The sequence below is a fragment of the Callionymus lyra genome, chromosome 2 (assembly GCF_982586985.1).
Source record: "Callionymus lyra chromosome 2, fCalLyr1.hap1.1, whole genome shotgun sequence".
NCBI classification, from domain to species: domain Eukaryota; kingdom Metazoa; phylum Chordata; class Actinopteri; order Syngnathiformes; family Callionymidae; genus Callionymus; species Callionymus lyra.
In genome coordinates this window covers 33032475-33049886 of record NC_141819.1, presented here as the reverse complement: position 1 = coordinate 33049886, position 17412 = coordinate 33032475, and the positions used below count along the sequence as shown (strand labels likewise).

Sequence of the window (17412 nt, the reverse complement as noted above, 5' to 3'; positions counted from 1 at the left end):
TTTTGAACAAAATACAAATACTCTCTTAAAACTCATTTGGAAAAAAAAAACACATACAGGATAGGAGTAAAAACACATTTATAAAATTTGAGTGTTCAGGTTAAAGTTGTCTTTGTCCGACTGACTCTTTGTTTCTGACAGTGGCAAAAGCTTAAAAGGCACAAAAGTGTAATAGAAGAATAGAATGTCATCAAATCCTCCAGAAATAACTTGTTAGCTCAAAATTCAACCTGTTGTTGTGGTTCATTTCCTGAGTGCAACAAGTTCAAGTAAAACACATCAAGATTTCCATCTCTGAGTTGTTAAAATTGTGAATCCATGGAAAGCCTCATTACTGTCATTAAAATACACATCCGATCCAAAACTCTTTAGCCTTTGAGAACACACAAACACACAGACATGAACAGTGCGGTACATATTTAAAGCTGTGACAAAAATACCTTTTTTTCCCATTTACATGTGCAGAGTGTCCAATAAAAAATGTACACTGTACAAAACATTGATAAGGACAGAAGTGAGTCGAGGAGAGTAAAGGTTGCTGCTGCTGGGTCCACGTCTAGAACTGTTGGCCGAGCAGGTCACACAGTCTTTGAGACACGGAGTCCCTGCTGGTTCGCAGTGTCAGGCGGTACATCTGAATAAAACCACAAATTAAGTTAAAGAATGATCTGATCCAAGCTTGACTGCAATGTTTATATATGACGGTAGTTGCATCCGACTTGGATCCTGGGCCTATATTATCAGACTTATTTTTTGTTTTTTGGCCTACTTTTTTTGGATCTTTCTTTCCTTGGTCTCCACTTTAAAAATGAAATGAATCTTTAAGATTTTGCTTCCTTAAAACATTTGAATAGTCCTGCTGAACTAGAATGGGGGTCTCAAACTCAATAATACAAGGTTCCAAAATCCTTGAGCTGTTCAAATCGCAGGACAAACTAAATATAAAGATTATAAAAACAACATTCCATAATAGAAGGAACTGTACGAGTATGATTAGGATATTATTCTTCATTCTCGTACACGCAATATATCATCATTATATTTGTGTTTGTCCACCTCAATCAACAGTTCTTTACTGTAACATAACTTTTACTGGTATTACAAGTCTTTGTATAATTGTTGACATCCATAATCTCTGTAATCGTAGTTCATATTAAACACTGGCATCTCAGGATATCAATATCAACACTAGAAGAATTTCATTTCCACAAAAAAATGCAGTGTGAATGCTGACCCTGAATCATTCAACTGAAATGCTTAAAAGAAGTTAATTAGGAATTTAATGTAAAAATAAGTCAAAAAGTTAAAATGAAGGAATGAAGGAAAAAGTTGAAGGGAGAAGAAGAAGAAGTAATATTAGTATTTATAGTAGTCACAGTAATAGAAGTAGTAATTAACGTAGTTGTAGTAGTAGTATTAGCAGTATTAGAGGTAGTATTAGAAGCAGAAGAGATGACATAGTAGTAGTTTAGGTAGTAGTAATAGAAGCAGTAGTCGAAGTAGAAGTAGTAGAAGTTATATAAATAGTAGTAGTTGAAGTAGAAGCAGAAGCAGTAGTATTAGAAGCAGTAGAGAAGAAATCCTTCCAGACTGTTGCTCCTAAGCTTTGGAACAATCTTCCTCTCCCTCTGTGTTTGATGGATCTACTGACTTCTTCAAGAAACATCTCTTCATTTTCTGGGACTCCTGTGTTTGTCTTATGTTGTCTGGTCTTTGAGAGTTCTAAAATGTGTATTTTTTTTTAACTGTGTATCGCTTTTGATTGTTCAAGCGCTTTGTGACCTTGGTCTAGAAAGACGCTTTACAAATAACTTTTTTTTACTTACTTAGTAGTAGTCAAAGTAGAAGAATTAGAAGTAGTAGTAGTAGTAGTAGTAGTAATGCTTTCATTATTTCACTTTGATTTGAGCCAACCATCTGGCGGGCCACATAGAATGACTTGGTGGGCAGGTTTGGGCCCATGAGCCATGAGCTTGACACGTGATCTAGAGTGTTGCACAATTGCAATTGTTCAAGTACTTGGTCCCTTACTTATGTTTTTTAAAACTGTGACTCCATTATTCTGTTCACTAGGCATGTTATGAAAGACAAAGAAATGACTGCATAAGAGACAAAACATAAGAAATGGTAATACCAAGGTTACATCATTGAATAATCCTATGAAGGAGGAGAACAATAAACATCACTAGTTAAAAAAAAATAGTATCTATAGAGCAAAACCACTGTTTCTCAATCTGAGAGGAAAATCATATGTTAATGGTTGAGCAATTATCTGTAGCGCAAGAATCGTGCTGCGTGTAATTTTGATGTTGTTAATATAACTATTGTTCACAGACAGAAGCAGACTTTGCCTTCGAACAATCACAACAGGGGAGCGTGCTCACTAGCTACACTAGTACATATCTGTTTGTGAGGGCAAGTGTGTGTTTGCCTTTACCTGTGCTTGTATGTTGGGCTCCAGTCTGAGCAGACAGCCCACCTGAGTGCCCTTAGTGTGGATGACACCAGCTCCCACAAAGTTCACAGGGTTTGGATCAACACCGTCCAATAGAGCCACACCAAAGCCCAGAATCTGAACAGGAGTGGATAAATAAAGGATGAAGTGACACACAGCTCATAAATACCACACAGACTATGACACAGAGCATTGCTAGACTCAGAGTCTCGGTGGACATGTGTTTTTTTCTGTGATATTTTACCTTAGCTTTGGAAGTTTCCGTGTCCATCGGCAGATTGGCCTTGAAGATCTTTTGAACCTCCTGCTGTGGACTGAAGAGAAACATTTTCATGATTAAGAATTTGCTTTAAATAAAACATAAAATTAATAAATAGTTGTGATAAAAACAGCCATTTACCCATCATTGAATAACAATGAAAAATCATGACTGATCGGTTTAATTCCTGCACTCTTAGTATTGAAATGTGGCATCTTAACACAAAAGACTTGAAAATGTGACCCGCTTTTGAGGCTTAATGTGATTTGGTTTCCTAATATCCTTACAATTCAGATGAATTAAATCGTGTCCTTTTCAGGGACCTACAGTATATTTGTTAAACTATACTAAGAATAATACACACAGAAACTATTGTTAAATTTCTAACTACAATCAATATGTTTCAACCATAATGAAACAATTTTCTGATGATCACCTTTTTTTTTTCAGAGATTAGAATATATATAGATATTTTTATCAAATATTAACAAGTTTGCAGTCTATCTTTACTGCTTGTTCCTCATGTCTTGATTCCGTTTTTGGAATTCATTAATCGAACTCAGTATGAGATGATTCTTACGCTCCCAGTTGTTTCCAGCGCTGAAAGAATTCCTGCGACGACATCTCAGTGGGCTGGAAGAACTTATTGAGCATCACGGGCAGTTTGACAGCGATGCTCTGGGGGGTGCCAGCGTACCTGTGTAAGAAGAGCATGAGGATAGTTAAAACCATCCCATAGCGTGCAGTTTTAAACCAGGACTGACCTGAATTGGATGTTGAGCACTGGTGCGTCACTGAAGTCAGACACACACTCGATGTTGAAGATCTGCTGCACCTGAGCTCCGGCTTCTATGAGAGGTTCCACTGACTTGGTGTGGATGTTCAACTGTGGAGCAATAGTTAAGGAACAGAACTATAGAAGACTACTCTCAGACTGGAATCAAGAACAAAAGGATATGACTCTGGAGATTTTCCTCACTGCTCACTGATGTGGAGAAGTTGAGAAACTGAGTGGAGGTCTTGTTCCCGATAAAGATATACATGCGACCTGGATAAAACAATCGTTACAATGATTAATATCCGAAACAAGAGCGATGGCATGATGAAATCTTTGGCATTGGTATGGTTCATTTTTCTCTATGGCTCAAGTGAAGCAACAACTGCTGAATTATTCAGAGTAAAAGGTGAACCAGGAATAACTGCAGGACGTTTTTGGTGAAGATGAATCATTCATAGCATTTTAAAGAGCACGCCTTTTTCTCAAGAAGTTATGGGAGATTATTTATTGAGTCTTTCTTTATCTTTTCTGTCTAAAGTTTGGAAAATGTATAAGTTTGTAAATTCAGAAAGTGGTTTATCTTAACATTTCTCTTGGAAGTGAAACAACTTGAAAATAAAAAACAAAGAAATTGAGACAATACTTTACCTAGGCTCTGACGGTACTCAGACTTGAGCCCAATCTGCAGGTGCTGGTTCTCATAGAGAACACCATTGTTCTTACAGACGAACCTGAAAAACACAGAATAACTAAGCATCAGCTGGATCTATTTTGTAATCACGCAAATTATTTTGTGTTAGATTAAATCCTTGAAAAACGTAAAGGAGTTATTTCAGAAATAATTGCCGGATAATATTAATCTATGCTATTAATATTGGAAATATCAACATCAATTTTATTTAGCATACTATGCTTACTTGTTATAGATAATGAAACATTTTAACATGTTCAAACTCAAAATAAGAACACACAGTAATATTTCAGTAAACATTGACAAAAAAAAAGTGAACAAAAAAATGTGATTATAGAGCAACTAATCATTTGTTATCCTGAACATCATCCATTAAATACAATATTTGATGATGATCATAATCTATTAAATACGATATTTGATAATACCTTTATTACTCCCATATTTGAGATGTACATTAAAGAATGCACAAGAGTCACTCAAAACAAGAAGATTAAAACAACATTTGAAAATGATCCAGCCTTAATTCTGTTGCTGTAAAACATGAATTAAGAGCTTTGTAGGACATTTCAGACACATATTTTCTCAGAGTATATACTGTATATATGTGTGAGAGAGGTCTAGAAAGAATAATGTCAAATACATTAATCTTGGATTTTGAACTTGCATTTTCCAAGTGGCCCCATTATTTACTTTGAACAGGAATGAATAAAGATAAATAGCCTTAAAAACAACTGACAAAGACCAAGTATGAAAAAAAAACGTTTTTTTCCCTGAAAGTATCCTCATAGCAAGAAATTAAATATGTACTTAATGTAATCGTGTCATGACAGTGTAAAAACAATTTATTTAGATGGCTGTAAATTACTTTTTTGTTTAATTTATGGATTATGCATAATAATGTATATACTGTATAATATGATGACACTTTGGCTTCCAAATTATTAAAGCAAAATACAAAATGCACCATAAATAGGAAAAGATAAAAATATCTACTAAAAGAATAAGAACAAAATATTTATTAAGATGCATAGATAAAAAAAAAAAAGCTTTCGCAACAAAAACATTTGTGCTTGATCAGTTAAATCGTTATACTCGGACTATATGTAGACTCTTATGAGGTCAAAGGGGCCACATGTGACCTTCAGGCTACATTTTGACCTGGTAGATAGTGTTCTGAAGTAACATTAGGTCTAAGACAGGAAAACTGAGGTTTGATGAAACTGCTGATGAGGTTTTGTCAATGATGTGTCCTAATTTTCCCTTAATAAGTAATTTTTCCTTAAAACTGCTGGATTCCAAAGCATATTTGGAATGAAAAAAAAACTTTCTAAATCCTGATCCGTTTTTTTCCCACCTTGTAAAACTTTCCTCAGAAACCTCAGCGGCAGGAGCGGTGAAGCTATCCGAGAAGACGTCGACCAGCAGGCTGGCTCCCGTTGCAGGAGGAGAGTTTAGATTCAGCAAGTCAGTGAATGGTTGGGTGGTGTTCTAAGAGGAAATAATAAGCAACATTATTTAAAAATTCTATACTGCACAGAAACAAGAAAACAACTTCACATTAAAGGGAGATTTCAATGTGAAAACATGAACGATGTAGAAACAGGTGACCGACAATCTACAGCCACAGTTTTAATATACCAGAGTCCGAGGAGAGGACAAGAAGGAACTAGAGGAGGCGGGGCGGGGTCTGTTGGTGGAAATGTCTGTCATCAATGAAGGAGAGAACTGATGAAAAAAAGAAATATAGATAAAAAAGCCAAGAAAAAGTTAGTAGAAGCTTGAGGAATGGTAAGTAAAAAAAGAGTCAAGGTTGCGGGAAAATAAACAGATCGTATAATAAAAATAAAGAAGGATGATTTAAAGACATACCTGTGGAGGAACTACAGGTGTAGCTTCAATACTTTCTGTGGCCTCTGTAATGCCATTCATGTTCCGCCTGTTTTCATCAATGTCCGCAAGGTTTCCGGGACCTTTCTTCTTTTTCAGCTTTGCCAGAATTGAAGACTCTCTTTCCGGGAATGGAGGCATCTCCTCCAAAACCGTGGCCTGTAAAGATGTTGGGTTTAAGATAAGAGTAAGGGCAAGATTTCCTTTTATCATGAATCAAAAGATTGTGATGAAATGCATTAAACAGTCATGCTAAAGTGTGAGTACCATTGGATTAAATTTAGGAAAGGGAGCAGAAAAAAAACCAACATTTTTCTACCACTCCGCCTTGCATTTACCTAAAAGATAAGAAGCGTTTTCCTTTTTCTAATGTAAACACATCCAACTACATCCAAATTCGGAAAACACTGTGAATTGCCTGTGATCGAGGTTGGGTTAAAGACTTGCCAATATGTCCGTTGTTGCGATGGAGCTTAGCCTCAGGTACTCGACCGCCCGCTGCTGCAGCTCCACATCAGCGTTGCGTAGCTGACTATCAGAACGTAGAACGTCTTGTATGGTGCTCTTGACCTCTGGAAACAAGTTGATGAACTTGATGTATGCCGAGAGCAACAGCGCTCGTGTGGGCACGGAGCAAAGGTGGAACTTGTAGTGCAGAAGGTTGAACTGTACCAGCGGGCTGAAAATAGAGCGCATCAGGTTTGCAGTCAGAACACACTTGGCACTGAACAATCGTGGAAATATTTCAAAACTATTACTAGATAGGAATAGTAAAAATACAGTAGTAAAGAAAAAAAAATACGAAACACAAATTGAAGTGTCAATTTATAAGGAACAAATAACATTCATACTACCATGTTCTGGTCAGACTATATACGTTTATAATGGTATAGTATGGATAATCTGTGCGGCTTATTCGACTATTAAAACAAACAGCTTTCCTTGAATTTGAAGTCATTTCTACTAATAATAGTCACACAACATAGTTCATTCAAAAGAACTGAAAGGTGAATGATACATTGCTTATAATACAAGTGGGCTTCAGAACATTTTTCAAAGAGAAATTTCAGCCCAACAGTCTCAATCGAAAAGCTGACATCAATATACCATGTACTGTAAAAACTTTCGATGGGAAATTTGTAACAAACCTTGAACGTGAGTCACCAGCGATCAGGTTTCCAAACTCTCCCAGGATGTATCCGCCCACCTTCACTAGATTCTCATGACAGGCTGGAGCTTGAAGTGCCTGGAATGTTGAAATGAAAGAATAAGATCATAAATTTGATTTGAGGAATAGATAACTATTGAAAGAAGAATTGGGATGACTTTGTGAGGTAGTCATCAAGAGTATAAGTTGCATTTTCAAGAACAGGAATACATTATAATTGTCTTAAATATTTGTCCCATGCGCTTGATTTTGCAAACTGTTACTTTCCAGCATTATTCCATTATTTGAAGATGCAGACATTTTAACAGGAATGAAAATGCTCTGACAAAAACACAACAGGGGCAAAAATACGTTGGAATAGAGGAATGTGACTTGATCTTCACCTTGATACATGTCCATGAAGGTTTCATGGATAATTAAAGTGCATTAAGAAAGTATTCATAACTGTTGAACTTTTCACATTTTTTCACTTTACTATGACAAATTTGGACATCATTTATTAAGCTTTAATTGGATACAGCAACACAAAGTAGGATACAATTGTGAAGTGGAATGAAAATAATTAAAAAATTGAAAAAGATAATAAAATAAAAGATTTACAAATAATAATTATAATACAAATTACTATATTTCAGCCTCCCTGTGTCAATACTCGTGGTGATTTCAAGACTTGCCACAGACACTCAACGGGATTCAAGTCTAGACTTTGACTGGGTCATTACAACACATGAATGTTCCGTATTCTGAACCATTACATTACAACTATGGCTCTTAGTTGAGGTTCATTGTTTTGCTGGAAGGCTAATCTTCCAGGATTTAGTTCCATTCATCCTCCCATCGACTCTGACCAGCTTCAGACTCCCTTATAAAAAAAACATCCTAGCAACAAGTTGATGTCACCAACAAGTTTCACAGTGGGGATGGTGTGTTCAGGGATTAGCATTTTCTTTTTCCTGCCACACATTTAGCATTTGCATTCGGACCAAAACGTTCAACTTTAGTCTCATCTGCTCAGACTTCAGACTTTCAGAAGTGGTGGGTTTAAAGAGTGTTCCTTGAGATGTTTAAAGCTTGGGATACATTTCTAACAACCTAACCCTGCTTTAAACCTCTTACAAGTTTCTCCCTGACTGGTCTAGCAAGTTGTTCGACTAGTGTTTTCTAACAAAAAAGGCACATAGGCCCTCACAAAAAAATCTGTAATTATATTGTACTGATACTTGTTCATTACAGGTCAACTCTTTTAACCAATGAGGAGACTGCTGAAGTCAATTGATTGAACTGTATTTCTTTTTGTGCTGTCAGAGTACAGGGGCTGAATACTAATGCACAAAAATCTTTTGAGATTTTTATTTGTTAAGAAATATTGAAAACCATATATCATTTGCATTTCACTTCATAGTGATGTTTTACTTTGTGTTGATTTATCACATAAAATAAACATCAAATACATTGAAGTTTGTGGTTGTACATGAAAATGTAAAAAAACAAAGGCAGAAGAACAACTGTCGGTCACCAGAGTAACGCACCTCAAATACCGTCTTTGCAGCATAACCTTGGACATCATCCCTGTTAATGACGATCTGGATAACACGATACCAAACTTCTTCGCTGACGTGGTCTCCTGCTATTCGGATGAGATTGAGGATGGTATCCACGTACCAGGTGTAATCGACTGCGTATTTTTCTGCGAGGATGGCGACTTTAAGGACCTAGGGTAGTTGATATTGCAAGATTTAACAAAAAGTGATATCAATAAAATGTCACAAACGTCAGGACGATGACCTACTATCTCCTCTCTGATGGAATAATCCGCATTCTCCAAGTAGCTGAGCATCTCTGCCACAATCTGCTTGGCATTACTTCGGTCACACATGGCGTAGAGAAGATCCACAGCACGCTGGCGGACACTAACATCGCGTTCCGTCTGCAGGAAAGCAGTTTGGTAACAATTAGATTAGACCTTGCGTTCAGTGAGTGGATTTCAGGAGCATAGAGACAGTTGGTCTGCTCTCAGTGAAACATGTCAGGAGCAAATGACCAGGCATGTATCCAGGAAGCATCCTTACCTCAATTCATCTTTAAAAAAATCCCTCTAGCACATCATCATTTAAAAAAAACGCCATAACTTGAACATTACTGTTATAATAGATTAAAATTACTTTCATTATTGGGTATACAATTCTGCCAGTTCAATTTTCTTATTACCTTGTACTCCTTTTAATTATCCCTTTCTTATTGTTGATTATTGAATTTTTTTATTAGAGTGTAAATCTCCTGTCTTAACTATTAGGTTTGTATTAACGGGTAGATCAACTTTTGTACCAATCAGCTCTATTTTGTGGTGATATATGTATTATTTTGGTTCCATCTCCGATTTACAAATAAACTCTCTACACTGAATGCTACTTTAATTAACAATGTCATTTTATACTCTCCCATATTCTCCTAATAGTTTGGCTCTTTCTGTTGTGTTTTGTGTTCAGAATGTTGAATTATGACAATAAAGACCCTTGAATCTTGATTATCTTGAAAAAAAAAAAAAACGACTGGACTATTATTTGTTGAAATAAGACAAACGTAATTTACACAGACTGATATACATTTTAATGCTAACAATTAACAAAAAACATTTTATTCTTTGTTATGACCATAACATGTACATGTTTAAAATAAAAAATAACTACTATTAATGGCTCAGTACTATCACAAAATACACTCTCTGGACCTTTAAGTTGGACAGGCCAGACGAGATTAGATTCACATGCCAATGACAATGACTCACCTTTAGAGCATTAATCACTGTGTCTATGTGGGTCTTCACTGCCTCGTGAGAGAACTCCGAGCTGGCCAGCGTGCACATGCTTTCCAAGGCCAAATATCTCAGGTTTGTTTCCCTGTGCTGGAGAAACTGTCCCAGTTGGTTGCACGCTCGTACCAAGAGAGTGGGCTCACTGTTGAGGAAAAACAATTTTCATTATCTTTATATTATTCATTTTACAATGGAGCTTTCCCGATTGATCAATATATCTATCTATACAAATTTATTCTTTGAATTTAACCTAGTAAATAACTTCCAAAAGCCATTTTAAATACAACTCGACCCATAGTATGTCAGAACATTGTGACCACTAAGAAAATTATTACTATAAAGCCAAAAACCAGGCTCTTATGACACAAGTCTATTAGGCAAGCATGTGGTAACCATACAATAACAAGACCATGGCAACCCGCCAGCTTTTTAACGTGTGCAAAAGACGAAACACAACAGAAAAGGTGATGATGGCTTAGCCTTCTTTACAAAATAAAAACTACGCTAAACATATCCACGTTGATCAGGCTCGAAATTATATAATTAAAGTAAAAGTTTTTACTTTTTATTGACAAATGTGCTTTGGGTGCATTTAATAATGTTGGAACAGATATGGGGCATTTAATAGCGTTGGACGAATCAAATTCACAGAAAAAATGTTTTAATGCAGTGGCATCAAACTCATTGAAACAATGGGACAAAAATATGAATCCCGGTCCAAGACAGGGTCTGAACTAGTTTTAATCTTTACCATCTGTAACCGGCACAACTAGGAGTGAATACAATGATAATTGTGACGTCAAGTTTTAATTATTGGATGTTAAAAGTAGCATAACCATCGATCTGTGGTTTTAGTTTTTGTAAGTTCCTTTATAATTGCTGACATCAGCAAAATCTGTTTCTTAGCTCATCCTGAACACCAGCATTAGCCAGATTTGGCCTCGAGTTTGACATATGTGGTTTAATAAATAAAAACGAAATAAACACATTTGTTTTAAAAAATAAAAAGCAGTTAAAATCCATCTGAAAATGTGCCTAACAGCACCACCCCAACCCTTAATTTACCCTCATTCTCTCCAAAAGTTCTCTGGGATTAATTTGACTGTATATCTTCTTCCTAATCCATTTATTTCTAATCTGCTGTACAGTTGATGTTTACTCTGCTGCTGTACATTTAAAACAAACATCAACTGGTGACTTGTAAATGGGCATCTTTATATTCTAAATCTCTTATGGCTAATTCTTGTTAAATAAGAGTAAGTGGCTATAATACACATTACACGCTACTGTTGCACTTTGACGTCCAATAAACTCCAAATAGGAAAATAGTCATGTTGTTGGTCAAGGCACGATATTGATCACATGTGGGTACAGTTTAACAGGTGGAATTTGCACAATACGGAACCAATCAGCTTTTGCAGTAAAGTGACAGACCTGTCATGGTGGATGATGAGAGAAATGGCTTCAAAAAGAACAGCATTCTTTGCATTGGAGTGCTGAACCTTCTTGGATTTGGGAGGTTCTTGAGCTTTGTTGAGGATGGTCTCTAGACATTCAGTCAGTCTGCTTCGGAGTGCAGCGTCCTCTGCAACAACAGAAGCAATACCATTTATGTTTAATGAAAGCTGGAATTTCATTTTTTCTATTTATAGTTTGATAGTGAAGGTATTTTTAACAGAACCAAAGTGCTGTTGCTTTTCCTGTATCTGGACCCAACATGTCTGCTAGCCAAAAAAACAGTAGCTTTCTCATCACTTTTAAGCCAATGTGTCAATAATTCCACAATTGGAGATATTTCAGAGAAAGGAAGAAATTGGAATTCAAATATTCGAAATTCAATGCTAAATAATAATAGTAAAAAAGGTCTGATAAAATCCTGAATCTGGCGATATTTTTTAATCTTTAGGAGTAAGAGTTGAAGTTTATGACATACCAGGAGGAGGATAACACTGGAGCAGGCGCAGTAATTTCACCGACAGCCAGGGTGCTGCAACAAAGTAGTAGGTGTAGTCCTGGAGGTCGATGGACGCTGACGTCACAATCTGTCAAAAAAAAAAATAGTTAAACCAAATATTAACCTTTGATGAGGAGATAAAGACATTGTTTGCCAAATTGCCACTCACTCTGCTGAGTCTAGCGATGGATAGCGCTACAGAGGTCTTGAAATCATCAGGATTCTTCTGCGCTAATGTGGTTATGAGGCTTGCCGCTGCCGTCACCACACCCTAGAAACATATATATATGCATATGTACATTAGATTGTGCAATACATTCTCGAGTTGATTCAGATAATGAAAATGTGTATCTTACAAGGTGCTGATCGTTAAGCAAGTGGACCACTCGGGCCGTCCATTCACCCACGGGGACCAGGTCGGGGGAAGTACGATTGAGGCGAAGAAGACAGAGAGCTGCGCTCTGCTTGACACTGTCCATGGTATCCCTGTAAGAGCACAATGGTATGACACTCGTCACAAAAGTATGATATTTAAACCGTTAGGGTCGCTTAAGAACAGTGCCTATTTAGGATTGTCTTTATTGTTATTTGATCATCATAACCACCAGTATTCCAAATCCTTTTTGAACATCATTAACAAGACAATAGTATCATTCTTCTACCTGAAAAAAGGGGGAGGAAAATAGGGGAGATGAAATCATGCTTGGGTGTGGGTATATAAAAAATGTGCTTTAGACAGGAGCTACTGAAGATTGGTTGTGCATATTGTGCTGTAAATGCTAATTTAGAGGGAAAAATAAATCATATAAGACACATTATGTCATACACAAAATGCACAAAAGGTGTTTTCGTGTAGAGGTTATAAAGAATGTATATGAAGTGGGTCTTAAGCAATGTAAAATAAGGCAGTACATCTACAATGAATGGCTCAAAAGAAATGCTAGAATAGGGCATCAAAATTCTTTCATTCATTTTCCTGGGACCGTGTGTAATACCTGAATTCCAATATTGTCTCAAGAAACCCATTCTTATCCATCTTGTTTGATGCATATTTAATTCAGAGGTGACGTGTCGGGTCAACGTGACACAAAATAGTAATCAAATGATTTTAACCTTAAAAAATGTCATGAGGATATTGAGAAAATAACCACCAGTTGTATATACACGATTAGACCTTCTTCTACTAAATAAATATAAAAAAAATGTGTGTACACACCCAGCCACCAAGATGCGAGGTATTTCTATGGCAAAAGCTTCTGCCATTTCTCTACTCCCAACATTAGCGATGCAGTGCAATGCCAGGTTCATGAAGGTAGGGTTGCGGCTGCCCAGGTCATTCTTGATGCCATTGTTTATCAGACGGATCAGGTCACTGTTTGAGTTGACGAGCACCGAGATGAAAAGGTAACCCTGAAAGATGGGACAGATGGTGACACACAAGTAAATTATTCATCATCAGATTTGGGGGACATTCTACTTACGATCTGCTTTTCTGTGTACTTGTTTGAGCTGAGGAGGTTAACTGCCTCCATGTGTCCAAAGTCAATATCATGGCCGAGTAGAAAGATGAAGAGGAGTTTACAGATGTATTTCTTTTTGCTGTAGCCGTCGAGAGCCTTGTCTCCTACACACAAAGAAAATTATAATTAACATGTGCTGTGAAATACTCTTCTAAAGAAGCTCCCACATTTACAAGTAAGAATGATATTGAGCGATGGATCAATGACGTCCACCTTAACCAGCCCATGATTAAGTTTTAAATGGATCAGACAATAGATCAACCTACCCTGTCCTTGAATTTATGTATTGGTTCTTTAATCAGGCTAGTCCAAGGGAGGAATTTTCAGCAATATCTTTTTTTTTTTTTGGAGAAGCTTTCTAGCCATGGGTATATAGAATAAATGGTTTGCAAAATGGGCGATTTAAAAATACCATAACTGCCCCAAACGGTTTTAAAGGATGGTAAAAATAAGAACCACCTTAATCACTGTTAGCTTCTACACTCACCGATAGCGATCCTTACTGCACCGCTGAAAGAGCAAACTTATTTTAGGCACCACTGAACAGGTGGCAGGATAAACAACACCAGCAGAATATACTACAAGAAAGACACTAATCAAGTTTCCATCAAGTACATTTGAGAGTTAGGTCAGTGAAGGATCATCATAAAGATTATTGACCTTATACTAACTAGCTTCTTAAATATCATTATCAGGAGTACCAGATTCCCCAAAAAGCAAAGACATTTTAGAGATTGTGAGATACAAGTTTTGGGAAGAATGGAAATGTGAGGAAAAGAGCATGAACAAAGAATACTTTTGTAAAGGAGGGCAATAGCTGCAGAGATTGACTCACAAAACAAGAATCTTGAATATTTATAATACTTGGCTTCTGTGAATGCAGATTTAAACAGATGTTGAAGATATTTCTCCATCATATTTTCCAAAGAAAATATATCGGTTAATTTGCATTGATTCCAGATGCGGTCAGGAGATTTCATCATGCTCTCTCCCAAACACACAGCCACGCCATTAGTAATCGCTAGCAATGTGATGGACTCACTTTTTTTCTGAATCAACTGAAACTGTTATTTTCAAGTTCTAAAGTAGAACTCATAAAAGCTCGATTTTATTAGGTGTATTTGTATGCATGTCATTTTGTTTTAGGGGAAGATCGACCCTTAATTGTTTCACAAATGTATGCTTGTGTGTCGTTTCTGCATTTGCTTGGCATTATTCAATAATAATAAAAAAACAAACAATCTGCACTTCCATTTAATTTTCCATATCTCGATCTTTGTCCATGTCCAAGTTAAAACAGAACATTTAAACCTAGATACTTAGAAAGAATTATAAACTGAGATTTAAGAATTAGATCTCTCCTTGATGTTGGCCTTCTATAGCTATCAAATAAAAAACGTTTCAGCACTGTTTGGGTAGCCTTTTGGAATCTTGACCTAAAAATGAACCAGGAAATGAGTTCTTTACACAACCGGGAAAAACACATAGACGGAAGTTATTATTGGAAGGCAATAAATGGGAACACTTTTTCTTTACTTACCTTTAAATTTGGAACGGATATTGGCCAGCTCTTTGTTGATTCTCTTAATTTCTGCCTCTTTACTTTTACCTGGGAATGAATCGAGGAAGAACAAAAGAACAAAAACAATTATATAAATAACTTAATTTATATTGCACCTTTCAGGCATCCAGTGTCACAATGTGCTTTGCATAAAATTGAACAATATTATATTAAAAATGTCATTATAGTAAAAACGATATGATATAAAACAGGATGAATTCCATATACAAACGTAAGAGAAAAACACATTAAAATGAGTAAGAGAGTCAAAACACATTAATCAATGCAAGTTAAGACGACATCACGTAAAAAAAAATCTGCTATAAAAATAATCCAGAAACATCTAAAACATTGTATGCTTAAGGTTTCTACAGGTTAATGTCTGAAGAACTTGTCAGGTGAAGGAAAAAAAGCTGCACTAAAAAAATGTAAAATAAATATTTTAATATTTTTAAACGTGTGCCCTTGTTATATTTGGTCATATTGTGAATATTTGTATTCAACGCAGTTAAAAAAAAACCATTTAGACTGCAAAATTTAGATTATATTTTATGTGGTTGTGTCACAAAGACATACATATTTTATTACATACATGCATGTATCCATGTTTTCTATTTCAAAGATCGCTTAAACTAAAGAAAAATGTAGTTCATTTCTCAATACACTGGTTTAAAAGAAAGTGGTTTCTGCTTTAAATAACAAGATGTATATAAAAATAACCCGTTATGTTATATAAACGGTATATCGCAAACCATACAATTGGAAAAAAAAACACAACTAACAAACGGGTATTAGAAGATGCACAGACAATAACTGTAGATAAAGAAAATTAAAAAGTAAAAAGTCAGTTTCTTGTTGTTGGCTCCGGGGACTGGTCCACGCCCTTCTCCATGACGTTAGCAGCTGTAAGCTAACAGCTAACGAGCCACTCAGTGTTTCAATAAAAACTGCATTTGTTCAGATATCAGTCGCTAACTTTACAAACGTGGATCGATGACTATATTTATTTTTGCTGAATCACCTTTAAAGAGGTGCTTCCTGAAAAGATGGCAGGAGTTGTTTTTTTTCAAGAAGAGTTTGACAAATAAAACTTACAGTTCCGGATGTCGGAGATGAACACGGCCAAGCCACGCATCCCGTCTCCTTTAGACACCGCAGGCATGTTTTCTTCCTGACCCTGGATCCGGACCCTGGTCTGCGTCTGTGTGGCCGGACCTGAACCACAGACTTCTAGCAGAGGGAGGTCAGTCCCGCACTGAGACGGTGGCTGCGTTCCATCACGCTTGGCTACACCTTACAATCCGGCTGCGTTCCATTCAAGTTTAGTTTGATCGGTTGCTCTTAAGACTCTTTAAGCATATTTCTTATTTTAATTCGAGCTCATTTTAAAATCATGGGATACAATTACAAAAACAACAATCCTTCAGTTCTATTAATTTATTTTTACAACTGACTCCTTTAGTGTTGTTGTTGTTGGTGACTGTGAGGAACAAAAAAGGCACAATACACACAAAAGAAAAAACACGAGTTTAGCACCAAAATCAAATCGAATAAATAAAAAAAACAGAGATTAAATCCCAATTCTAAAGAAAAACAGAAGTGTAACGATAAGAAAAACACCAACATTTATGGAAAAAAAAGAAGTCCAACCGCACAAAAATAAATCCCATAGAGAAAACAGAAGTGCAACCACCAAAACATTTTTTTTAACAAATAGAACGATCACATGAACAAAAGTACATTTAAAGAAGAGAAGAGCAAACACAAGACCAATAAGAAAAAATCCCAATGATATAAACAGGATGTGCATCCATAGGAACAAAAGTACCACAAGTGAAAGCACAAATCTTAATAATAAGAACAGAGGTGCAACCACAAACTCACAACAACAAATGCAATCATTTAAAAAACAAAATCACAATTACCAAAACAGAGGTGCAACCCCAAAAAACATAATAAAAAAATTTAAAAAAAATTGAAGTAGAAGCCCACTAAAAGAAATCCCATAAGAAAAAATACAAGATACAACAACAGCACTATTTAAGCATGGAGAAAAATACAAATATAAAGAAACAATGAAGGCAAAAAAAGGCAATGAGCAGCAAGTTAGTAGAGCAGGATACTCTTCCTGGCAAACATCTGTGCTCTCAATAATAAGAAAGATGCTTAACAACATCATGCCTAATTTAACCAGATCGATGGTCTGTAGCTCTACAGCTCAGTGTGTGTGGACTGACGCTACTTCCCATCTTTATTCCTTAGGAACAGTGTGTTCCCAAGTGTTTTCATCATGTGTGTGTTTCTATACCTGTGGCCTGTAGGAA

General features: G+C 36.2%; 1 protein-coding gene across 2 annotated transcripts; it reads right to left on the bottom strand.

The window, feature by feature from the left end:
- Positions 1-61: 61 nt before the first annotated feature.
- Positions 62-17116, bottom strand: LOC148086620 (AP-2 complex subunit alpha-2-like). 2 transcript variants are annotated; one of them, XM_087784783.1, is made up of 23 exons: positions 16184-17116; positions 15068-15136; positions 13489-13631; positions 13224-13417; positions 12364-12493; positions 12177-12278; positions 11987-12095; positions 11488-11638; positions 10027-10195; positions 9031-9168; positions 8771-8953; positions 7222-7319; positions 6521-6752; positions 6056-6232; positions 5825-5911; positions 5541-5674; positions 4141-4223; positions 3674-3762; positions 3479-3603; positions 3295-3411; positions 2700-2769; positions 2438-2572; positions 62-634 (listed from the first exon to the last, which is right to left on the bottom strand). In XM_087784783.1, the coding sequence occupies exons 1-23, from the start codon at positions 16248-16250 to the stop codon at positions 557-559; spliced, it is 2880 nt and encodes a 959-aa protein (XP_087640909.1). In that variant the 5' UTR covers positions 16251-17116; the 3' UTR covers positions 62-556. The 2 variants fall into 2 exon arrangements, with proteins under 2 accessions (XP_087640909.1, XP_087640911.1); XM_087784785.1 differs by lacking the exon at positions 5825-5911 and having other exon boundaries at positions 16184-17115.
- Between the last annotated feature and the right edge of the window lie 296 nt (positions 17117-17412).

Excerpts from the sequence above, each read along its gene's own strand:
- LOC148086620 (XM_087784783.1), bottom strand. The coding sequence starts at position 16,250 with ATGCCTGCGGTGTCTAAAGGAGACGGGATGCGTGGCTTGGCCGTGTTC. Across the intron at positions 9,169-10,026 it reads CAGTGATTAATGCTCTAAAG|ACGGAACGCGATGTTAGTGT; the intron begins GTGAGTCATTGT and ends GCTTTCCTGCAG. Across the intron at positions 2,573-2,699 it reads CGGAAACTTCCAAAGCTAAG|ATTCTGGGCTTTGGTGTGGC; the intron begins GTAAAATATCAC and ends ACTCCTGTTCAG.